The sequence below is a fragment of the Dicentrarchus labrax genome, unplaced genomic scaffold, assembly GCF_905237075.1.
Source record: "Dicentrarchus labrax unplaced genomic scaffold, dlabrax2021, whole genome shotgun sequence".
NCBI lineage: Eukaryota > Metazoa > Chordata > Actinopteri > Moronidae > Dicentrarchus > Dicentrarchus labrax.
In genome coordinates this window covers 23,604,936-23,631,666 of record NW_026136701.1, presented here as the reverse complement: position 1 = coordinate 23,631,666, position 26,731 = coordinate 23,604,936, and the positions used below count along the sequence as shown (strand labels likewise).

General features: G+C 41.4%; 1 protein-coding gene across 9 annotated transcripts in view; it reads left to right on the top strand.

Moving 5' to 3' along the window:
- LOC127366928 (partitioning defective 3 homolog) overlaps positions 1–26,731 on the top strand; it is a 227,449-nt gene that overhangs the window by 77,647 nt on the left and 123,071 nt on the right. For all 9 annotated transcript variants that reach the window (XR_007885414.1, XM_051406444.1, XM_051406423.1 and 6 more), the window contains exons 3-5: positions 6,673–6,856; positions 11,258–11,445; positions 11,972–12,115. Coding sequence is in view for 8 of the 9 variants with exons in the window: in XM_051406444.1 (XP_051262404.1) it covers positions 6,673–6,856; positions 11,258–11,445; positions 11,972–12,115 (516 nt within the window). In the remaining variant the exon portion in view is untranslated. The remainder of the gene's footprint in view (positions 1–6,672; positions 6,857–11,257; positions 11,446–11,971; positions 12,116–26,731) is intronic.

The following is a 26,731-nucleotide window of genomic DNA, read 5'->3' as shown; positions in this document are numbered from 1 at the left end:
CTGTGTATGATGGGCAAATTCCCCCTCTGTTCAAATAATCATTCCTGCCTTTCATTTTAGATGTTAACTCTAATTGTTAATAAGGTTTAGATTCAATAAATCATACGAAAGAACACAAACGCTATGCAATGTAGAGCTTGACATGAAGGAAAATGCGGTCTATTGATGTAATATAATTCTGTGTGAAATTGTAATGACTTGACGTTATTGCATGTGACGCGGGAATAAATCAAACGGTCGATAGATGGATGTAGCAGCTTGGAGAGATTTATGTTTTGGAGTCGGTAGCCAGAACTAAGGCAACTGTAATTTTTGGACGGCCTCACCGCATAAGCTCAGGGATTTCTGATGAAATAAGACTGGCTGATCGCTGATGTGGTGCAAGCACCGACTGTGCCTTGCTAAATTCGACCCCCTCACCACCACACACCCGTAAGGATTAATTCCCCTTTGAGAGACCTTCGGTTCCCTCTCTCTGGCCCCGCTGCCAGCGTATTGTTCTAGCGAGAGTTATGATGATGATTTATGTGCTGCAAGTGACTGCTGAAAAGTGGACTGACTCACACTTTCCATTATAATTTACTTTTCAATGATTGTTCTTTTTTCTTTTTTTGGCTTGAGTTTAGGCTTGGATGTGAAAGTTAAGAAAGTTGATAAACTGTGAGAGGGGTTTTTCTACACACATAAATACATACATCCATGAGCAGTTACTATACACTCACACATACACACTGATCCCTCTTCATATGTCCTTCTGTGTACTTCATAACAAGCTTGCGTCAAAATGATTGATCTAAAAACAAATAATTAGGAAAATAATTGTTGCAGCCCTCATCGAACTGTGAAAGGTTAAGCTGTAAGTCACAGAAGAAGGTTAGATTCATTTTAAATTGTCTAAACCTTGTGGCTTTTATTGACACAATTTCCCAGGCTAATCAACACCCATTTCTCATGTACGCGTCCTCTGTTTTCCTCAGGGGAAACCAACCCTGCTGATTGGATGTCACCTTTCTCCGAGCTTGTGTGTGTGTGCGTGCGTGCATGCGTGCGTGTGTGTGTGTGTGTGTGCGTGTGTGATGATAGGTGGCAGGGTCAAGGCTGTGCTTGTCAACAAACCTGAGCAATTAGCTTTGACTTGGGGCAGTTTCATAGCGCACAGACAACAGTTCGCTTAGCAGAAATATCCAACAGGAACAGCATCAAGTCCTGAGGGAGCAGCTGTCAGTCATAGCTGTGACCTCTGATGCCCCCCCCAGTATCATTCATTTACAATGAATAGACGAAGGAAACACATAGCAAAACTGATGTTTAGCGTGTTTACCTGTCATTCATGTTCTGCCCAAGCCTTTTTCTTTAACAGGAAGCTATAGAACATATAGAAATGACTAAAGGATGAACTGGAAATAAAAGCAATGAGGACCAAGCAGAGGTTGCATTAGAAAACCAATAAATGTCTGCCTGAGAATATAGCCTGTGTGTGTGTGTGTGTGTGTGTGTGTGTGTGTGTGTGTGTGTGTGTGTGTGTGTGTGTGTGTGTGTGTGTGTGTGTGTGTGTGTGTGTGTGTGTGTGTGTGTGTGTGTGTGTGTGTGGGCACACATAACATTACCAAACAGTTTGATACAGAGGAGCGTACATTATGCATTCCCCCAGAACGAACATACATTTGTACAAAAGTTACAAAGGTTTTAATGCTAATAGTGCAAGTGTAGGATTATCCAGTAACTCAGTAAAAAAAAAAAAATTCTTTTACTTTACTTGGAAAAATTGCCATAAATTGTGTTTACTGGAAACATGTTAATTAATAATTATCGCTGGTTAATTAGTTTTTGTCTCCTGAAAACACAGTGTTTGTTCCTGACAGCTCTAACAGCGTTCAACATGTTTACTATTCAAATAATCAAAAGTTTATTTCCCAGCAATGAACAGAAGACCATCACACTTGGGACATTTGTCTCTTATCTTCTTCCCAGCAAGCATTTGTTATTGTTTTTTAAATTAAAAATCCTTCATTGCCATGTATGCGTATGCTGCATATGAATGTATGTACACTGTTCTGATCTCATGCATACATAATTTGTGTACTGTATAATAATTTGATAATAGGAAACCTCTGGGATCCCTGTGGGCAAACCTCCAGCAGTCCAAGAACGAGAGTTCACTGTTGTAGAAACATTATATTCTGATAATTGCAACTTTTTGAGGGGAAACATATAAATGGAAATGTGCAAATGCTATTAAGAAGTTGTTTGACTATTTCTATGCTATATAATTAAATAGCTCTAACATTTCTGCATCACAAAATGTAAATTAGGTAAAATCTCTTAGTCAATCTGTAATGCCAGATACCTCAGGGCTTAAGGCAGTCTTGGGGCTGTTTGCATAAACAACCACATCATACTGTATCGACCATACTGCCTTTGTTCTGAGATTAATGACTCTCTCTGATCATTTCTAGCATTCAGTGATATCAGATCAGCTAAAGGTTTGCAGGCCTGACCACATTCACAGTGCGCACTGCAGCCTAACTGATTACCATGTAATAACAACCACATGGGCTGTAAAAGCACATGGGGTTGCGGGGGGGGGGTTTCTTCTACTGTGGTGTCCTCAGGGAGCGGGCCTGGGGAGGGAGGGGGCTTGCTGACTCAGCTGTTCTTGCTGAAGTGAGCTCTAATGAGGGAAGAGTGGAGGGCTCTCTGACAGTCACATACAGGAAGTTTTATAAAGACGTGTGCATAAAACATACAGACACACACCCCCTGTCTGTCTCACTGCCTTCTCCCATGTGTCTCACTTAAACTCATACACACACACACACACACACACACACCCTCCCTCCTTTTACTTCTCCTTGTTCTCACTCCTTTCTTTCTTTCTCTTCTTCATCCACTTATTAACACCTTCTACCTACTGCTCCTTCACTTATGTGCACACACACACACACACACACACTCACACCCCCTTCCTCCACAACCCTTCTTTCTGCCCTTTGACCTTTTATTACCCCCATTACTGTGTGTACACATTAGCCCCCGGCTGACGCTAGCTCTAATTTGAAGTAAATGTGTCCACATTTATGTAAAGGGCCTAATGGGAAAAATGAGGTGTGTGTGTGTGTGTGTGTGTGTGTGTGTGTGTGTGTGTGTGTGTGTGTGTGTGTGTGCCCTCGAGAGCCTGTTCCTCTCACCAGGGAGCCTGTCCAGCGTGCTATAAAACTCCACAGCTCTTAGGCTAAATGTGGATGAAATGAAGGTTTAATGTGCTGGAAAACTGGTAGTTGGATATGAATGGTATGAGTGTGTGTGTGTGTTTTAATGGATTGTGTGGGTGTCTCTGTGTGTCTAAATGTAATTGTGTGTGCAAATGTTTCCCTTTCAATATGGTGTGAGTCTGTCCTTTAGTGTGAACATGTTGAAGTCGTGTGTTTTATTCAGATTGATGCCTTATGAGTTTGGCTTCTTTCATTAAGTGAGATTCACAGTGTTGCCTTGAAGGCCTCAAAATCTAAATATTTTCTGTTTGTGTTTGCTGTTTATGTTTTTTATAAGAATTATTCCAGTGGTTTATATCAGGAGGTGTGTAAATGACCACCACTGAGAAGTATTTCCCCTCTTTTACATGTAACACTATATGCAGCATGTTAAAGGTAGGCCCCTTAAAGCAGAATTGGGTATCAGGTAGGTTTTATCGATTCTGATTCTGTTAATCTATTATGTGTCAGTAGGTGATAGCTCTGAGCTAAGCATTAAGTTCATTCATCCTCCATTGAGTGGGACCATTGCAGCAATATAGGCACAAGAATTTCAGCGTCCAGATTGTCTGAATTTGTTCAGTCAAAGGTAACAAAGCTGTGAGAGTTTCCCACTGTGGCTTCTTCGCGCTTTGTCAGCAGTTATAACGGTTATTGTAGCTGCTAATACAATATTTGCATTCCTTAGTACACTGAAATCGACATATAATTAACAGTCATGTATGTACAAATTAAAATTAAAGGTAAAACAGATCCTCCTTGGTCTGGTTCAATATGAGAAAGAAAAGCAACCAAAATGTCTTTTGTTTGTTGTTAAATAAGTAAAAATTCAAATGTTCTTTTTGCAATTGTCTTATTTCCAGGGTTTTTTTATTTTGGACTCACAAGACACAAAGCAGCAGAGACTGCGATATCTTTTAGCTTAACTCTAGTAAAGGTTAATCTCCAAAAACACTGGATATGATTCTCATAATGCAACAAATAGTATCTGTTCATTAGACTGTCTCAACTTTGTAGTCTAGGTTTAGTCGCTTAACCTAAACCAAGATTACTCTAATTACATCATCAGGGTCATTTTTGTAGATTTGACAAAAACTCCTCACACTAAAACGTCCACTCTGTTTTGTTAACTAATGACTCTCTCCCTGCATGAGTTCATTTACTTGCTGTTATTAGACTTTTCTTTGTCACTGCTGTTTGTAGTGTAGTGTAGTGTAGCCCTGCTTGTCAGTATTAGCCTCTGGCCCTATCCTTGTAGATTAACACACATATAACCCAAATGACTGAACTGCTGTACGTCCAAACCTTGCTTTCAGGAATAGATAGGCAGGAGCAACATTAAAGTCTATTATCTATATTTTTGAATTCCTTCTCATTGACGTGGTCAGTGTGCAAACTACACCAAGGGCTTGACGGATTGACGCACAGTTTGCTGATTACAAAACAGAGATATGGATAATGGTAGTTTGGCACAGTGTGTGTGAGTGGGACTAGGGAATTTTATTTTCTGCTATCTGAATTAAAGTTAGTTGTTTAATCATATTGTCCCACAATGCTTCAATGGTATAGCATGCAGAATAGATGCATGCCAGTATCACCGTCATGCATGAATCATACATCAATAATAGCCTAACTTTATGCATGACCCGTGATGATGAAGATACAGAAAGACCGAAATGCAAGACATCTGCTACCTAACATTGAGAGCCTCTCTGAGTCTTCAGCTACATCAGTCTTATTCTTTTTAAATCTTTGCACCTCTACAGACCAAACTCCACTTCGAAATCTAGCACTTTAATGCTAACATGCTTCTGGACAACCACATCGGCTCCTAAAGGGGAGAGCTTCTCAAATACATGGCAAAAACAGTGCCAAGCTCCCCCTGGCTCCAACGTGGTTCAGACCCTGGTTGTGGTTTCAATTCAGAGCTGGTTTTCCAATACCTCTAATCCGTTGATAAAAAATCTCTCTCCAAAGCAAAATGAAACTCATGAACCTTGACTTGGAAATTCTTTTTTTGAGATTTTCAATAGCAACCATCTTTTCAATTTCAGTTTTTCAGGTTTATCATTTTTTGGTATTTTCCTGGAGTGAAAGTCTGCTTTTGATCAGCTACCTCTTGCCACATGGTGTTTGGTGAAGTTTACTTTAAAGTTCAGGGTTTTTCTTTGGTCAGGATCTTGTAAATAAATCCAGATGAACTGCGCTGATATCTTGAAACTGTTTTATCTGTTTAACATCCCTGTTTTTTGGGGTTTTTTTTAACGTGTGTGAGATATTGTGGGTTAGGGGGTTGACTTTTTGAGTAGGGATTTTATCACATTCATGCCTCTATGCATCAGATCTCACCACGAGGGACAGTTAGATCACATCCTATTGAATTGGCAAATGTTGGATGGATTTTTCATTTTCTCCTCGGCTAACTGAAGCCAGCTGAACACACATGTGCGCCTGGTGGGAGTCACAGAGGGATGGCGTGAATCTCATCTTTAATCGAATAAAGGGGCTCAGTAGAGGCTGGAATTAATCAGGTCTGTGAGGGAGAAGAGCTTTGAAGGCAGATGTGGAGGCATTTTGAGTGAAGAGAGGATATGATTGGACTTAATGAGCGCCTCAGTGTCATAACATAAAATGGAGAGCCTAAATCACCTCCATATACGTTTACACTGTATGTGCGGCCCTTATGCATTTGAGCAGAAAAGGACCACCTGTGTTCAAACTGAAAGAAAATGGCGAGTCCTTTCTTCTCCAGCTCACTCTAGAGTTTGTCCTTGCAGCCGATGTCTCTTTAGTCACCATCTATCCAAAGTTACCAAGGTCTAGGAGTGAGCAGCTAACACGGAGCTATCGCTTCTGCACATGCTGCTTAACTTTTTGGGGGTTTAAGCAGCTATTTCTAATACAAAGGCAATACTTCTCCACAAATCGAATATACCCGCTGATCCTTTTCTTCTTCACTCCCGTCTCTTTGCTCTCCCACCCGTTCTTCCCTTTCCTTTTTTAAATCCCTCCATTATTTGGGGGTATTTATGCTCCATTATGTCATTCATTGTAGGATTTGTCTCACATCTAACCTACAGCACTTCCCTTTCGCTTCTTACTGCACATTCACATCTCCATGTCTTTGTCCCCTTTTTTTCCCTTTCTTTGTAACTGTAATTTTCTCTCATAATTCCAGATGATCCTAGTGTATGTTTGGGTATTAAGACTTTTTCAAATACAAAGAAAAAAACCTATTCCATATATGTAATCTACTTTTCAGTATTTTTTCTACTTCTTGCACCTCCCCTTCGCTTTCTGAAACCGTGCAGAGATTGAGCCTGTTTACTTTTCAAGATACACATTTTATGCAATATAAAGCAGCGTGTTTCTTAAATCCAACACCTTCTGACCTCTCCTCTCTTTTACCTCCCTTCTCTAGTTGATAGCTGTGTATGACGAACAGGAGCCCCATCATGGAGGCGATGGTACCAGTGCCAGCTCCACAGGGACCCAGAGCCCCGACCTTTTTGCTGCGGACCTCAGTGCTGGAAGCGGAGCCTCAGCCTTCCAACCCTACCAGACCGCCAGTGAGATCGAGGTCACGCCCTCCGCTCTGCGCACCAGTAAGTCCCAACACTGGAGCTAAAGAAAAAAAAAAAATCAAGGATATATGAGGCTGGATTGAAGACCATCGGGTCCGTAGATGTATTCATTATTTGGATGGAGGGACCATTATCTAAAGCTACAATCAGGGACTAAATTTACTTAACACGTGATTAATAACTTAGTCAATTCCTCTTATATTCCTCTTAAATTACAAATCTGTCATCCTCATTAGCGTCAAATGTCAGCAACTGCTGCAGTATACAGCAAACCCAACAAATTACCTTATCACAGCCCAGCGGTACCTTAGCCCTGTCCATAAATTCTGTTAATTGGACAGGAGGGCCTTTTTTTTCAGGCACAGATAGCCGTTTGATCCCCGGCCAAAGTGGCTAATTGGTTCTATTCGCTGCCTCCTAAATCAAATGTGACGCTGAGCCCGTCCACCTCTGCAGTTTTGCCGGCCAAGTCGCTTCTTCTACTGTAATTACCATGAGTTTGGATGGGAAACCGACTCTTGTAGGTGATTTGTCAATTTGGATCTAGCAAAACCTTTTGCACACAACCACAAGCAGAAGCTAACAGGCACACACTCACAGATACACACAGAGACAAATACATACTCTCACTGTCTCACTCTTATAATATTTCTCTCTTGTGCTAACGCAGTCTTCCTGTGTCCCGCTGGATCTGTATGTTTCTGACGGCAAAAAGTGAAACTTTTCATTTAAATGATTCACTTTTACACCTGGTTGCAAACTTCAAGAACAATAAATATTTAGATATCTTTTGACTTAAAAATATTCTTGTGTGTAAGATAGCTTAAACAGTTTCGTAAATGTGTAATATGTAACATTAAAATGTACCTAAAAGACCCACATTTATAATATAGAATGTTTCCAACGGTGTTCAAACCCAGAAAATCCCAACTTTTATTCAGGTTTCTTACTTGCCTCTGGTTTGCTAAAACGTCCGGGTACCACTCACAGAGAGTGAGCCGAAGTTGGCAAACGTCACTAAACGTTACGTGAATAAAACTTAAATGTACCATCCATGAACAATGGAGCAAAAATAGGTTAAATTCCTGTATCTGAATGGCTATTCTTCTGGGAACATGCTTGTGATAAATCACTTGAGAGTGGCTCTTAAAACTCGACTGGCACGGTGACAGTTTGAAGCGGTTGGGCGTGGTTTCCACTCCACTGCTGTTTATGCTGCTTATGCATTTAAACAATACAGACTGATTAGAGTTGATTTTAAATGGAAAATGTACTGTACTGCCTTTGCCAACACTTAAATACTGTGCAAAGTTAAAAATTAAAGTCAAAAACAATGTCTCCACTCCCTGCTGCTGTTTATCTGCTGATTCACTGTCAAACCTGCTGCCTCATGCACAGCTCGCACTTTATTTAAGTAAGTTTTCTTGCATTTTTTCCTGCACTTCGCTGTAAGGAGGAGTGAGTCCCTTGATAAATGTGTTTTCACTTTTAACAAAGAACACTTTTCCTTCTTAAACATAATTCCCAGAACTAAATAATAAAAAATAATCTCCAAACACATGTACACATTCCCCACTCTCACACTGCAATGAACAAATTAAAGTAAAAAAAACCCAACAAAACGACTTTTTAATTAGCATATTTTATTATCACTAAAAATACCCCACCGGTTGGAGTGTGACTTTATCCACTAATGACCTGTGAGCTGGCATTGATTGACACAGCAGCCACCAAAATCTCCTATCTCACACGCTCACACACAAGCGCACCCACAGAGTGCGAGAGAGGTCACTCCACTCCTAATTGGATTTCTGGGTGAGATGCTGAATGTGAATTTGCGGTAAGAAGTGGAAATCTTGGGCATAATCACACCTGCCAGTTCCGTCCAATTTAACCGTCTCCATAATAAATTCTAACCCTGTTTAATTGAAGACACTGAATCTCATCTGCTGAATTTTACCGGGTTTTAAGAGAAATGTCTGTCATGGAAGAGAAGGAATTTGATTAATTTTTTTTTTCCGTGAGCGCCTAATGAGAATAGCTTTCAATCACTGATTTATGTAGGACGAGATGAGAGGCGCTGGACTCTGTGGGTCTTTGCCAGTTTTCTTGTTCGGCCCACAAACTCAAAAGAGAAGTGATTAAGCTTATTAGACAGAGAGCTCTATTGAAATTCACGAATGGATTGATGTTAGTTTCTTGGCTTTGTTAAACTCAAAACCTCTGCAGACATGGAAATGCTGATGAAAGGACAATACCACTGTTGTGAACATGTGAAGCTTTCAGATGCCAGTTTGAAAAGTTAATTTCCCAAAATGCAAAAATGTATTCTGGGATAAAATAATTGAATCGTTTATCTCTAAAATATAGTAATGTGGTCTCTGATACTCCTTTTGAAGAGCTGTGGTTTCTCTCAGTATCGTGCTGTTAATGTTATTTTGCTTTTAACAATGCATATTTATTGGCTAAAAGTTTTTATTTGGAAGGAAGTTGTCATTAAACTTTAGTGCTTTAAATTTTGTGAGTTATTAAGTCCATCTTCACTGCCCTAGAGGAACCAGAAACAGGCAAAACACACAAACACTGTGCCTCACATTGTGCTTTACAGAGAGCGGAACAATGATAAGTTACAAGGCATTGTTTGGTTCCTTGACTGACTGTTTAATGTAATGAGAGACTGTTGCCTTTGGTGTTTTAAAAATAACACAATATTAACAGATGCAGGGTAAATGCGTGAAGGAGAACAACATTGAATTGTGCCTGCTCTTTCATACATTAGGTTTATTCAAAATGTCAGCATGCATAGTAAGTTTGCATAATTTTGTGCTTTTTAATGGAATTATCCAACAATGCAGCATTCACCTGAAATAGACCGCATACAGGTGAGAAACTGAGACTAATTGTGTAGAAAGTGAAAGCTCTGAGAAACAACCAAAAAATGATTTGTTCCTGAGTAGCAGTCAGTTCCCAATCAGAGCAAGGGGGGGTAAAGTTTAGAGCCTTAACTTCACTGTAGCACTGCGCTCTTTCCCCTCCTGAACTCCATCTCCCAGAGTGCCGCTGCCTCCCACCACACAGGGCTGTTTAGGTCCCACGCTCCGGGTGACCCAACAACACCAGTCAGCCAATTACATGAGTGTATACGCGCGCACACACACACACACACACACACACACACACACACACACACACACACACACACACACACACACACACACACACACACACACACACACACTTCCAGATTACTAACACACGCTCGAGCTGTTGTTCCAGATATCTCCAAATACAAACACATGTCCACTGGCATGTGTGCTCACAAAATACAGACTCATCACTAACACACATTCTCACACACAGCTGATAATGGTTCACAAACCCACGCACACACACTGATAACGGTCCACACACACTGAGCCTCTTCAGATCCACATACTTCTAAACAAACGTATGAAGAGAGCACTGACCTACAAACTTATCAGAGAGTACAGATACATAAACAGGGACACAAACACACACAGATAGACATGCTGGATCTTGTCACGCACTTAGTCTTACAATACACACGACTGTTGACTCAGACACACTCCTGTCGCTGGCCAGATTGCAGTTATTTCCTGTATCAACACGCACCACCTTCCAAAACATCTGACTGTGTTCGAGCAGCAGAACGTCCTGGAAGAGAACATGGGAACATGACACTTGGCGTTGTCATCTGAAGAAGACGCTCCAGTTTTTTTTTTCAACACTTTTTCGTTACTCTCCATCTCTCTTGTGTGGTCCGCTGGGTACATTTCAGCCAATCAAATGTGCCCGTGGGATTTTGGAGAGGTCTGAAAATGGGAGATTTTTAATGTCATAACATTGTGTCTTGTGTACAAGCGCAAGCTGTGGTGTTTTGTGCGCGTTGCCCTTGCTGCAGTTGTTATTTGGACCTCGGCCCACTTCCCACGCACCGCAACTTTTAAACAGAGTGAAGAGTTTTAATGGAAAGCATCCTCTTACACTGCTGTTTCTCAATAGGCTCTTCCTCATATTGTTGTTCCCACACACTGTCTTCTGCTCAGTGTTATAAGGCAGTAAGCTGACAGTAAAGTAGAAACTAGAGCTGCCTGATGAGACTTTTAGTGATAAATCAGATTATTCCACCATGGGATGATAATGGAATCTCGATGATGAATTGCTTTTATTAGCCCACAATGTTTGAGGAACAAAATTTGTTCCAGTATATTTACATCAATCATCCATTTTCTTCAGTCTTATCAACTACAGCAAAGCAGTGTTTGTCTTCTATTCACACATGGCCAATAAAGCTCTTTCATAGAAACAAGTTCAATTAATAGCAGTGATAGCCTGGGGTAGGGGGGGATAAAAAAGTTAAAATACTGCCGCTACAGCTTTGCCCTGTTTCCTGTCTCTCAGATATGCCCCTCCATGTCCGGCGCAGCAGCGACCCCGCCCTGCTGACAATCAACGGGCCGTTTAGCGGCGGCGACGCACGGGTCCAATCGGAAGAGCCGCCATCGAGGAAGAACCCAACCCGCTGGTCCACCACCGCTGGCTTCCTGAAAGCTCGCCACTCCTCTGGCACCAACAGCCTCGAGAGAAAGGTAGGTGTCTGGGTGTCAAAAACAGAGCTAGCCAAAAAAGTGCCAATTCAAAATAACTGTGCACATTCAGTTACAAGCACACCAGAGACAGAGAGCTTTTATATATCTGTTTTGGGGAGAAAGAGCATTGGAAATGATCCTGTGTTCACTAAGATATAAAACTCTCAAAGTGAACTATTATACGCCCTGTAAACCCGGACATTAACTTCAATTTCATATCACTTCACTGGTAGCTGCTGATTAGCAGCTTGTGACACTTGATTTGTAGTTGACAGAAGGTACAAGTCCAAGCCCCAGTCATTATATTTTGGGTAAAATTATTAAATGAATTAGTTGTATCCTGCCACCATTGCCCTTACACCTTTTTTGCCAATACTTTATACATAACGGTATCCGTCGTTAAGACATTCAATTATCACTAAAAGGCAAGTAAGCATACATTGGAAAACTAGAAAACAGTCAGTCCAGGGAAGAAACTGGACATAATGTGGGCATTCAGTTTAAACCAGTTTCCGTGTCTTTGCAGGGTAAAGTCATGGACACGTACCGCAGTCTGCCACGAGATGCAGGGACATGGGCCAATCAGAGAGAGTTTCAGCGAGAGACGGCACGCTCATCACTCAGCGCCAATCACCCCATGGTGGACCGCTGGCTGGAGAGACAGGAACAGGTTGGACCGTGTTCAGTACCTCTGCTTACATGAGTACACGAGGGTGTAGGCAAATTGGACGTACTTGTTGCTGTGTGGAGGATGCTTTCATGTAGTGCCTTTACACTACCACAAGACCGTTGTTTTTCACCACATCAATTTGCAAAAACACTAGCCAGTGTTTTCAAAAAACCGGCTTGGCAGCTGGTAATTATATGCCAACCCTAGATCAGACACAGCATACTTTCTCTGAGGTTTGTCATAGTTTTTTGTGAAATGTGGAAACTGAAGTAGAAGAGGGTGAGACGAGTCTGTAGGAAAATGGGTAAAAAAAGTAAAAACCCCTCCAATTAAAGGAACAAGAGAAAGAATGTATTGATGGCATTATTACAGAACCTCACAGACACACTTTATCTCTCTGCTATATGTCTGGACATGAAGTGAACAGAGATTTACTGCCAGTCTCGCCCTCCACAGTCCGTCAGTCCTAAGCTCTGTGAAAGCCTGTCTGAGTGGCTCCAGATCCAGTCCAGAGCCCGACCCAGTTCTATCACTCCCCTGGCCCTCAGTGGAGAGGTTAGAAAGTGAGGAATTTTCACCATAAATCCACAATGACACATAGGTCATGGAAGGAGAAATAACAATGTTGATACAGTAAATAACATAAGCCACATACAGTACATATGGTCCTGTTTAACTGGATGGATATACAGTATATGGATGTATAGGCCTCTGTTCCCACTGGGGTCATGCACTCCAAAGTTTTGAAAGAGTATGATTATAAAATATGATAACATATCGGTGCACACATGTATCATTCACTTTATATTTGGTCTTTGTATAGGTTGTATTACAAAAAAAGTCAGAAGTTGTTACTTTCATAACATTAGTGAATGCGTCAAACAAATATGAAGCTTTATGTTGTGTAACGCATGCTGACAGACCAATCAGTGTCTTTATCTTTTAGTGGGCTGTTGGTTTTGTTTGTCTAACATCTGTGCTATTGTAAGACATCTGCATTACTCTGTAGGTTTAATGAAGTGGGATTATCCAGCTGTAATATTCAGATAGTCATCTAAAGTGCAAGCTGATATAGATATGTTTGCGGTTGGGACACCCAGTGTGTAATATAGACTGTAAATCAAACAGTACAAGGGGGAAAGAAAAAGTATTTTTCATCCTTCATCTTCGTCAGAAAATGTAGAAACTTCATTCAAGCAGTGAAGTGCAACACACACTTAGTTACATCATCTAACATAACACCACCTGACACCCACAGCACAGTCATCCAGCCTTCCAGCAGTCGATGTATGGAGCAGGGGTATGGGGTATCTGAGGCTGACCATGTGTGGGCTCTCATAGAAAACAATAGGTGCATGTGTTTTAAAGTGTGCTGTGCAAGTCCATGTGCGTTTCCTGTTTAAAAAATTGTTGTGATTGTAAACGGAACTAAAATGATGATTTCTCCAAGAGGGGTGTGATGCCCTTAGACAACACTTGGTTGTTGGGTACCATTGGGCTGTATGTGGCTAACCATCACCTGGAGTTTTTGTGGTGTGTTGTCTGATTGCCTGTTCAGCCCAGTGAATATCTTTATTTAAAGTCATTTCCCTCATTTTCTGCCATTACTTTTTCTTTCTTTTCTTCGTTTTGTGTGTCTTTCTTCTTTGGAGTCCAAATACTGACTACTTACTACATATTACGTCTCATGCAGACACAGAATGTACATACATGTTGGCGGTCAGTTGGCTTTTGGCTGTATGCTGTGTGGTGCGTTGAAGTGCAGCTTTTAGTGCAAGACATGAGGCGTTGGTTGGTCGCCTCTAATGCTCAACACAACCTACTGTAACAGCTCAAAAGTATAGTTTAAAACATGCAAGTTTACAGTACTTAGATTTTCATTTATCATCTTAAGCAGTCAGGGACTCTACTGAGAGCCATCTAACTCAAACTCGTCACTATTTTTGTTGTTCTTTAAGTTCTTTAGTCAACAGTTTCTCCCACAGAAGGGTTAAGCGTACAGCGAGTTCTCACCATCTCTCAGAGTGTAGAGCTGCACCGTTTTCTCCTCATCTGTCTTACAACAGGTTTTAGTATGAAGGGGGGTTAAGTGGTAGAGGTCACTGCTGGATGGTGTAGTCAGTATTAATGACCTGCTGAAGGCCATCTGCCCTCCTCGGCTCACACACACGTATACACACATACACGCATGTCCCTCACCATCGGCTCGTTCTGCTGACAGCCCTCACAGTGACATTAACAGCTACATCAGTCTGTGTGGCCTTCTGGTGTGTGTGTGTGTGTGTGCGTGTGTGCGGCGTGTGCGTGTGCATGCATGTGTGGGGGGTGTGTTTTGTCCTTCTGTTTCTGTACTCGGAGTGTACATGTGTGGCGGCACAGAAAATGACCCGGTCAAATAGTCTAAATCCAAGTTGCAACATTGTATGTAATATTAAATGTATACTTATCAATGACACACACACACACACACACAGTTTGAGGTCTCACGAGCTGCTGCTGTTGGCCGGTCTGGTATATGGATCTCTCTGCTGGCTGTCACTGTTTTATGTCATGTTGATTTAAGCTCCACTTAGCTCACTTAGTTCCAGGAAGGATGTTGCAACTCTGCTGTGATGAGAAAATCCCTAATTTTGTTCCAGATTTGATAATCAAATGAAAAAATAGAGGAGATGGACCAGACTTAAGAAAAATCACTTTGGTTCGGAGCAAAAGTCTATTAGTATGCACTTTAGATTGTAGACAGTTATTGCATTTGATTACTCTCCTCTCTGTCTTATTCTGTTGTTGTGATGGTCGAATAACCCCACTCATCACTATATTTCATTTGGTCTCAATGGAGTTGAACACAGAGCCAGGCTACGGAAACCCTTTGTTGGAGTTTGTGTATAGAAATACACAGACACAGAGTTTGATGTTAACATATGGGACAAAAAGCTGTAAAGTGGTCCAGGTTCTGGAGACAGAAGCAGCTAACACGTCCTGGGAACAAAGGTTGCACTTAAGTAAGGTGCAAATAGAAATGAAGCATAAAGTCTCATCTCCAGTAAATTCTTTTAATAGAGCAGATTTGGGCCATTTCATGCATCTTTAATGGCCGTACAGATTCTGTATACATTCTACTCTACTCCTCTACAGTTCATTACAGCAGCAAAAAGAATACTGCTGTGACACAATTAGCCTAGAGAGCCATTTTCCACGAGTGTATTAAAGCTTTGTTAGGGGTATAAAACAGAATGGTATGGGAGTGAAGAATAGCATAGCGAGAATAGAATATGCGGTGATTTAATTAGAATAGAACCGCTTGGAATGATGAATTAAGCCGTACGATTTCCTCAAGTTAGTTTCATCTTATCTTCCTAAAATGAATAACACGGAATAGAGGAATATGAACCGAAGAGAACAATTAGGATAGAGCGTTATATAATGAAGTAGGCCTGCATCACTCCTGTGGAGAATTTCTGCTTCTCTCATAACAAAACGCAGAGAACAGGGCATTGCTTTCGCACTGAAGTGAGCCAGATTGAATCGCATTGAAATGAATGAAACTATTCTCCGTTCCCAAGTGGGTAATTGTGTGCGCCTGCAGCAGCACCGGCGGCTCCCTGACACACAGCGAAAATTGAACTGCGATAGTTTTGAGCTGCGTTCACAAGCCCCTAAACTCCCAGCCCCCTTTGGCAACAGGTAGGGGGTCGCCATGGCAACAGTGAGCTGTCAGTCGAGTGTGTATTAATGAGAGCTGGTTGGAGGTGCTGAAGCTGTGTAGAAAATAGAGGTCTGCACTGCGCTGTCTGTGTGTCTGTGTGTATATCCATGAGTCATGAGGGCATTTGTGTGTGTGTGTGTCCATCCATTAATGTGTTTGTTGCTCCCTGAGTGTGTGTTTATGCATTTATGACTTCGGCTGTGTGTGTTTTGTGTGGCAGCTGTGAGCATGTGTCAGAAATCCAGGCAGCCACAGACTTGGTTGCAAATCAACCAATTAAGAAGAAAAGCCACAAGCCGCTCAGCCGCATGCAGTGTGAGCGTGGACAGCTGAACCTCTCTCACTCACACACACACACACACACACACACACACACACACACACACACACACACACACAGCCTGCACTCTGCCTGGGTCAGACAACAATCTCTGAGGACTTGCATGTCATAGTGTGTGTTTGTGTTTGTGCTTGTATTTGTTGTATTGTGTATTTCTATTCATTATTTCTTCCCTGTGTTTTGTTACACGCGTTCGTGCGTGCGTGCACGCGTGTGTGTGTGTGTGTGTGTGTGTGTGTGTGTGTGAGTTGTGTGATGATCTCTCTTATTCAATAGCAGCCCTCTCTGGCTGTGTATGTGTGTTTGTGTGAGGGTTTTTGAACATTTCCAGATACGTTACCAGATTAAATCGTAAAGTTTGCTATATTTTTCTCATTCTAAGTCTAGAAGACCCAAAATACATTCTATTACATTTTGTAGTTCATGACATTTAGGTTGGATATACATGGTTTTCACAGGACAGCGGTGTATTTTTGCCTGGAGGTCTTCCCCTGAGGTCTGACAACACTTCTATTCCTGATACCCGGAGCTGGAGCCAGATAACATTAACACAGAGATCCCGGATTCTCCTCTTACACCATTACAAACACTCAAACATACTGTCAAACTCAAGTGCACATAATGATGTGTGTGTCTAAACAAAGATGAATATGCCTCTGCCACTCCGATTAATGATCTTTAAATGATAAATAATTTATTCACTTGTCAGAAATGTTTCCTGCTTCACATGCAAATTTAAAAAAATGGAAACCGCAAAATGCCGACACACAAACACAACCGCGTTCTTAGATTTATGTTGTAGAGTTTCATCTATATATGTACATTTATAAATGTCTAATTTTTATGTTTTGCAAAATGTGTAAACCACAGGTTAGATCCAGCCTAATAAATGTTATACATTTGTTATTATAGTCAAATCAAGTCAGTTTATTTATGGAGCCATCGTTGAACAAAGGGCTCTACAGAGACATTTAAAATACAATTAAATTACACTAACTATGTATAGTATAGTATAGTATAATATAGTATGGTATAATAGTTAACAACTAAGGAGACTTAATTGTACAAAGCTGGGGAGATTGAATAATGGTGATAGATGGTGAAGACCTGACAGTGAGGGGTGTACACCCAATATCTGCTTATAGTCTTTAATGACAGTGATGCATTTTGGGTTTACAGCAGCAGCAGTGGCAGCAGCAGCGGTTTGTTGAAATAAAAAAATAAATAGAAGAAGTGGGTCGTTGGTATGAAAAGCCATAGCTACCATGACTGAGGAGACAAAAGAGCGCCGGCGGGCAGAAATTAGATTTTTTTTTTTGTCAACTGAAAATCCAAAGGAAACAAATGTCACAGCAGCCAGCACGCTGACTGATTGACAAGTGAGGTTTTGTAAAAAAAAAAAAAAAAAAAAAAAACAAGGCCAGCTTAGCAACAACAACAGTTTTTGAGGGCATTTTTAGCAGCGTGACCTTTTTGAAAGACGAGAATGACTCATGATTACTAACTTTAATGGGAATGATGTCTCCCCAACCCCACCCCCCCCACCCCCCACCAATTAGCACCTTGTAAGTCCTCCTCATCAGACTGGGTTTGTGCCATAAATATGTGTGATTTTGTGCTGCAGTTAATGATGATAACTTACTGGAGGTTGGACTTCTTTTCACCGCTGGTAGCGTTCAGTATGAAGTTCAGTTCATCACAGTGCGTGTATCGCAGTGTGTGTATCGCAGTGTGTGATGCAGTGAACATGGTCTTTGGTTTGTATCAGTATGTGTTTGCAGCAGTGTGTGTTTGCATCAGTGTGTGTTTGCATCAGTGTGTGTTTGCATCAGTGTGTGTTTGTATCAGTGTGTGTTTGTGGTGCTGCTGTGTGTCTTCAGCCATTAGACTGCTGAGGGACTGAGTTATCTTTCATGGTGGGATGGAGGCTTCACACAACTCACTGGGGATGTTATTACACAGATGTACTGAAGACAGGTCAGCACTCACACACACATGCACACACCTCCATACCTGTGCAGGAATATTAATGCTGGCGTATGCATGTGTGCACTGTGAGCGTAGTCACACTCAGCCACTCATGCTTTACATGCAGCAGCTAGTTTATAAAGACAAATATATACATTTTGCACTCATACACACACACAGTCATAAACACACTGCCAAGATGCAGCATAGAGAGAGAGAGAGAGAGAACCACACACACATTTATTATGAAAACACTGCATTTGAAAACACACTTAAAACCAAAGTGTGCCCACATACACAATAAAAACACAATTACACCATAAATGTGTGCACTAAAACAAATCTTCATGACCACGTAAGCACGCACACACACACACACACACGCACACACACACACACACACACACACACACACACACACACACACACACACACACACACACACACACACCTACCTCTTTCTCCAGTGCTTCGTAACTAACAAGCCTCCATGCGGTGTGTGTAGTGGAGAGTTGAGTCCCTCAGGTGCACAGTGCAGCTTTAGCAGGATAAATCATGCAAACCTGAGCCGTATACTCATAAATCACCTCAGACTCTGTGTGAAGTGAGTGTTCGTATGTGCATGCATAATGTGCACCCAAACCGGCATGTTCAAGTTTTGTTGAGTAGAAATGAAGTGAGTTGTTGTTTTTATGCAGCTGTGTACGCATACATATGGTTTTCTATGTGAAGTTTCAAGAAATCTGTAAATGTATGCTGTGACAGTGTGTGTACGTGTACGTGTGTTTTAGTGTTAATAAGACAGATGAGAGTGAACAGTCCACCTCTCACAAAGCAGCAGGATCAGTGTAGATTCTGAACATATGACCAGTAGGTGCTGCTGTGGAGCTTAGATCGAAGAGTGTAAGAGGTTTGTGTGTGTGTGTGTGTGTGTGTGTGTGTGCGTGTGCGTGTGCGTGTGCATGTGTTTTGTCCTTCTGTTTCTGTACTCGGAGTGTAGTGTGAATGGGTGGATAAATACTGTAGGTGTGTGTTTGTGTTTTCAGATGTGACAACGGTTCAGTGTTAATCTGCAGCCACCTTGCTATTATGAGCCTTTAGTCTGTCGCCTTCTCTCTTTCCTTCTCTCTATTCCATCCATATCATTTTGCTCTGAAACCTTATGATTATTCTATCTCTCACTTTGTGACCTTTTTTGCCTTTCTTTCTGTTAGTCACGGCTCTCTCTCTCTCTCTCTCTCAGGTGTTTACTCTTTCTTTGCCTCCCCCCCTCCCCCTTTTCTCACCTCCCTGTCCATGTTCATTTGCTGCGTTGCATTGATGTCCAGTTGTCAGACCTGGTTCATCATGATCACACCTTCTAGTAATGGTAGACACGGATGTAACTTGTTACTTTTTCAGCTTCATTCACCATTGTTAATAGGCAGAAAAACTTTGCCAGCACCTTCTTCACGTCTCAGATGATGCCTTGAAAAGTGAAAAGGAACTGAACGATGTATGCTACTGCAGTATACACATAGCAAGGACTATTATGCTTACACTAAATCCTCAACAAAGGATTATGGTCATTAATTAGGTGTTTAGACATATAATTACATGCTGTTTAAAAAGAAAGGCTGCGTTGGTGTCTAGTTTGTCCTGCAGGTAGCTGTGAGAAGATGAACTCATCCAGGAAGTCCGGTTTGAGTAATACATGGGTTTAAAGGCTAATCAGAAACCAAGAACTGCATGCTGGTTTCATCGAGTATCTATAAAAGCTTGGCTGTTTTTTTTTGTTCGTTTTTTTACGTTTCATGCCTGAGACCCCTGGATCAGAACCCCTTGCTCCGCCAGCCCAGCGGCCCCATTAATATGAATGAAGGCGGTCTGTTTTTTAATGCATCGCTTATGTTAGTTTGAACGCGATCCACATTCCAACCCACCATCTTCAGAACTTTAACCGTAACAATTTATATGAAACATTTACAACCTCTTTACAGCCTTTTCACAGTGTTGTAAAATGACCAAAAAGTAGTGAGCATGAAACGACTGCTCTTTAATTCGCTCAGTATGACGACTGCAAAGGAGCAGTGGCAGTCCAGCTTATCTAGAACTCTGTCTTGGTGGTTTAGGTGTTTTCGTTCTTGTCGCTACATAAGTGTTTTTTACTTTGTAATATAAGTCTGATTATCTTAACCAGGGCTCATATTACTACTATTATTTACAGTAAGAACAGGCACCTAATGAAAGTCTTCAGTGTAAATAATGAAAAGGTTTCCATCAGTAGATTTGTTTGTATCAGGCACCTTCCTCTTTGTCACATTCACTCTATACGTATGCATATCATCGAGCGAGTGTCACTGCTGATTGAACTTATTCTCTACCTAAAAACTTCTTAAAAAGCACCAGCCCCCTTTAGAGATTCAGAGTAAAGAATTCAGATCCACACGTCATAACTCATATAAAAATCTTTCCATTTTACTCACACTCTCTTTTCCTCTTCATTGTACTCCCCACCTCTCTCTATTGATCCCCCCTTTTTTTCCCTTTGCTATTCTCATCACCTCCTCACATCATCTCCTTTATTTTTATTCTCTCATTTCTCTCTGTCTCGCTCCCTTCTGTTCTTCTCCACTCCTCATCGCCTTTGATCTTTGGGTTTTAATATGACAGAGAGCTGTGGGAGCCCAGATCCCTTCCAGCTGGGAGGGACAGGGTGGGAGAGAGCAGGAATAGAGAGATGGAGGGAAGATGAAAGACAGCTCTCCCCCTCTTGAAGCTTTGCCATTTCCCAGAGGGGATCTCTACCTTAGGGGTGCAACCTGCCATCAGGACTTTACACACACACACAAGCACATAATTTGCGGTTCATCACCTGTTACCAAAATCTAATTACGCCTAAAATAGACCTGATCAGGTTGGACAGATGGTACCTCTTTCTCCAACTTAATCTACCTCTTCAGCTACACGAAAGGTTAGAAACACATACAGCTTCAAATCAAAGATAAGAATCTCAGTTTTGTAAACCCGCTGCGCTCCACAGGTTTGTCATTAGCGCAGAGAGAATGAAGAAGAGATAGAGACAGTGAAAGGAGAAAGAAGATGGTAGTGTTTTTTGCCGAGGAGTTTATCACAGGTCTATAAAACGATCAAAGGCAGACAAGAAGGATGACAACAGCAGGTGTCAGCTGTTATCAGAGGAGAATCTGAGAGATCTGACAGAAGAGCGATAGAGCTGATTATTGAGAACTGGTGTGCCCTGGCAATGAAATCCTGCAAATGGAAGAGATATTGCTGTGTCTGAAGGGTCAGAGGTTTGATTTTCACAACACCTGAACCCCCCAGCATCTACCCAAAGCACTAAAATAATGGTCAGGCCACTGTTTGCGCCTGGGATATTGTTCAAATGTCTGTAATTCTGACAGAAAAGAAATCATTTCTTTTGTGTATTTGGGTCTTAATCATCCTCATTAAGCTTTGGAGTTGCATTGATTTTAATGCCAGATTTAGATGGAATTTCAGATAAAGTTCATATTAATATTAAACATACCTCGCAGGAACACAATAATCTTGCATGTTAATGACAGATTTTCACCTAAAACCTTTTGTGTTTCGGGATAAAATATTGATGTTCGGCAGTTCCAAAATCATCTACATTGCCTCCACTGGCAATGTGTCAAAACATTCATTTGCATTTGTGAATTAGCTTAATTTTGTTTAGTGTATAAGGAGTTTAAAAACACATATCAGCACATGATAATAAACACAAAATCCCATCAACACCAATTGATAAGATTGAGAAGATGGTCAAACAGCAGGTCAGCAAGGACCTGATTGTTCACTGTTGTTGTGCAGAAGTGTCGGCACATATATTTAAATCTTAATTATATTTAAGTTTTGCCGTATTTTCCTCTGTTTTAAGCTCCCAAAGCAACGGCTACACCGCATTATAATGAGAAAAATCGACTTGGTAATGATAACGTTTTATTATCGGTTTACATGTTCAGCTCCTGAGTCATTGGCTGTGCTGTTACATGTGCAGCTGGAGGAGTTTCTGCTGAAGGTGCAGCACACACTGCTGCAAAGCACTGCAGCAGGAAGTGGAAAAAAGAGGTGAATGTGAGTTTTTTTGCTTCTCTGACTTGTTTATATAGACACACTCCTTTTTCTCAGCAGCAGCCATTACAGTTGGAGTCGGTCACAATAATGGCCTTCACTCTGACAGCCCTGTGTGTGTGTGTGTGTGTGTGTGTGTGTGTGTGTGTGTGTGGTGTGTGTGTGTGTGGCCTGTCACCATTATCCACAGCATCCTTCCTCTCAGAGGGGCATTTTGGTCTGCTTTCCCTGTTATTTTGCTCAATGGTGGCGGCTCCATCGGGGAGTGTCATCTCGGTAAACGGTGCATCGCGTAACAAGCTGTGTGACCGGCCACACTCCACCCGGGTCACCTCTGTGTTTAGGGCACACAGTGAATGCACCAAGAGGTTTAGACCTGCTGTAGCTCCCATACACCTGATGAAACCACACAAAGCTACTCTGAAATGGTTTCCCATGGTTTAGAAAAGTTCTGCCATCTTTGTGTTATTGTATTTCCATTTTTTTAGGTGAAAAGTCTGGAATTGGAGTGAAGATTTGTGATACCTGAACTGTGTTATGGTTGGTGTTAATATGCTCAGTGAATTGAAAAATCACACACAGAAACATCCCACATGCCCTCAACACCACAGCTCTACTCTGTCTACAGGTAGCTGTGGTGAAATATTTCCACTTACCTCACTAGAAATATATCAACATCGTAAATGTTTTATGATTCTACCAGTGTTAGAAAACCCCCGAAACATCCAGAAACCAAATATTCATCCACGTCCTCCCCCTTTCTAACTTTTCAAGATATTTATCTGAAAATGAACTCATCTGCAGAAATTTGACACATGGGTGTAGGCTGTATTTTGCTCACAATGCTTCAGTGTTGCTGCATATATTCATTACATACTTGAGGTTCACATTCTTGACCTTAGAAACAGCAGTTGACAAAGCAATCATCTCACCCCAAGGTCCTCAGAGCCAGCAGTTCTTCTGAAGCTCAACCAATGATTATCTAAGTTGTTAGTGTCAGTTATTGTGTTAGTGTGTTAGTGTGTTTGCGTGTGTGTGTGTACATGCTTGATCCCTTCCAGTCCTGTCCCCCATATGATTTACATATGGTATAAACACACACATGCACACTTTTTTACAAACTTTCCTCTCCTCCTTTCTTTCCATCTCACTTACATTCCACCTACTGTACTCCTCTACTGTATCCTACACTCTCTCTCACTCACTCACTCTCCACACACACACACACACACACACACACACACACACACACACACACACACATTGCCTCCACCTGTGTCATGTTTGGCATTGTCAGGAGAGCCAAGTCAAGCTGATTCTGTCAGTGTGTGTTGGATTCAGGCCTACATCAATGTTCAGCTCTGACTCCGGCTGATTACTGTCTAAATAATCCATCCACACCACTGGAATGCCAGACAGCCTGAGAGGACCGGACGAGGACCTCAGCTGTGTCGGAGGAGGGTATTACTGGTGAATTTCTGCTTCTTAAAGAAGTGTTAGCTCGTATTGAAGCTTTGAAGTAGAATCACCGATATGTTTCTGTGGGATATCAATATGTAAGATGTAATGTGATGAAAAAAATTGGTGAATGGTTTTCTAGAAAACATGTAACTGATGGACAAACTTTTTAGCTTCTTTTTGTCTCTGACAACCAGGAACCAAAGCATAAAATGCCAGAACATCCCTGAATCCCCGCAGATTTCCAGTTGGGACTTTTCCAAGCGTCATTTGTCATCCTTTGAACGAGCTTTGTCATGGCTTTCTGTTCCTCTGCGTAATGTGTCTTTGTCCGTCTCGCTATCTGCCTCTCTGTCATTCTCTGTGAGTCAGTCTCTCTCTGCCTACCTTTCCTCTTTTTTCCTCTAGTCTTTCATTTCTCTGTCCTATCACTCACTTCATCTCTCCTGCACTCTCAGGAGAAATAGTTTTCACTAATCTGTATTTTTTTACCTACAAGATATCTCTATTAAAGATCGGAAAAAATCAAGCCGTAAACATCCCGCTTTGCCCTTCTTAGTGTGCTGAATCAAACGAAAAACAAGTCATTCACACCTCACAATTCTATTTCGAGTGACAATGACTGAGCTCTCAGGGGACACTGGCTTCTAAAATGTGAGTTTTGAAATTGCTTAGATTCCTGATGAGGCCTCCATTGTCTATTATTTCTGAGAAAATTGCAGTGCATAATTTGCTGTGGCGATACCCCTCTACCAATCCCATCTACTTTGATTGAATTGGATCGCAGAAATTGCAGTTGAATTAAGTGGATCGCTACAGCAGCAGTGTGGTAATTTAGGAAGTGCTGGAAGTCTCATTTTGCTCTCGTTGTTATTGCTGTCGCCGCCAGTAATTCTGTGATGTACACAGACGCAGCAGATACTGTATGTGTGCAGACGAGCTGTGGAGAAAGCCCACTTTCTGTACACTGGGTTACAGGTTCTAAACTTAATTTGGCCGAGCATGACAAAGGACAAGGTGTATTACATGGCCAGAAGTATGTGGACAGGTGAACATTACACCCATATGTGATAACTGAACATAATCTGCTGCTATAATATATATATATATATATATATATATATATATATATATATATCCCCTTCTCTTAGAGGACTTTCCACCAGATTTTGCTTGCACGGATATGCTCTCATTCAGCCACATGACCATTAGGGCTGCAGCAAATGCTTAATCTTTCGATCAGTTTTTCAATTAATCACATAGTTGTTTGGTCCATAAATTGTGAAAAATGTTGATTACTGTTTTCCAGAGCCCAAGGTGACATCCTCAAATGTCTTGTTTTGTCGACAACCCTGCAGTTTAATGTTATAGAGGACTAAAGAATCAGAAATATTCACATTTGAGAAGCTGGAATCAGAGTGACTTTTGTTCTTAAAAAATGACTAAAAATCGATTATCAAAATAGTTGGTGATTGATTTCAACCAATCAAGTTCTTTCACACCAGTCTGCATAAACCTTTTCTTTATGGACCTGGATTCGTGCACGAGAGCGTTGCCATGTTGAAACGTGTAAGGGCATTTACCCAAACACAAAAGTCAAAGGTTGGTTTGCTTTAGTGTAATATTTCCTTTAATTGCAACTCGGAGAGGCTGGTTTGAACCATGGAGCACAGCCCTAGACGGAAAGACCGCTACTGCATACGGACAGAGCTGTCTTTTTGGCCATAATTGGATATTTACACAGGCACGATACATGTCAGTGTCAAGTAAAACAATTTAGATGAACTCTCAAGAAGACGAAAATGCTGAAATATTTTAAGAAGGGCTTTTGTTGATATTGAACACCAATATAGACCTATATTGTGCACTTGAAAATAATGGGAGAAGGTCGGAATTACCCCCCCCCAAATGGAGGAGTCGTCATATCACAAAATGAGACCTTTGAGTGGAGATGTTACATGAGACAACCACAGATACAAAAGCTTGTATGTAGATAATAATGTCAGTTAATAATGTCTCCTAAAGTTTCATATATGCAGACATAAGCACTTTCTTTTGTCGCCATTTTCTACATGCCCATTCCTCACAACCAAACACAACACACAAACACAACACACAAACACACGCCATCCTCCAGCCGTCAGCCAGGATGATATAAACTCAGATAACATCCCCTTAGCTCAATGAATCCTGGAGTTATTGACGATGCCGTCCTCCCGTCTGGATCCCATTATCAAAGTGTCTTCAAAGGAGACTAATTGAATTAGCGCAGGGATCTGTAATTGAAAGCTCGCTTTTAATGATGCATTGTGGTCTCGCAGTGAGCCGCGCGTCGACATTCATCAAACGTCTCTCTGTCATGACAGATTAGACTGTGTTGTGCACTGCAGTGTCAACGTTATCAGGGGCATCAAGGTTGCTTGATCCTAAGAAGTGCGCTCTAATACCTTTTGCCACCAAAACTTTGAAAGCAGTAGTAGTGTTTGTTTATTTCCTGCCAAACAAACTAGTTCAGTAACATTATAGCTACATTAAATGTTAAATACGGATCCCTTTCACAGCTTGTATCAGCCTGACATCCTACACCAGCATCAGTAGACCACGGCAGCATCTTTGACCTCAGTGACTGACCCAGTAAATAAGACATAGAAGGTCATGTGCATTGAAGTTTGATCATTACATCCTTTGACACAATGTAATGTGTCTGTGTCCATTCGGCAGGCTGCAGGGAACCTTTCAGTGAGTGTTCGGGTGGAAATCTGAAGATAGGCTGTCTATGAGATGAGCACACCTGAACCTGTGTGTGTTTGTGTGTGTTGGTGTGTCTCACCTCCCAAGAAACTGGTCTGATTTATTTATTATTTTTGCCTCTTCCTGAAAGGGGTCACACACCAACTGACCCAGAAGCTATTTGTTTCACTGGTGCTTTTGTCAATCTGTGTGCTGCTCCTTTCTTTCTTTGAAGTACTAAACTCAAAGCTCTTGTCTTTTTTGCTCTAATTTGATGATCTCACTCATCAATCCTCATGCTCTAGCGCAGTGTCAGAGC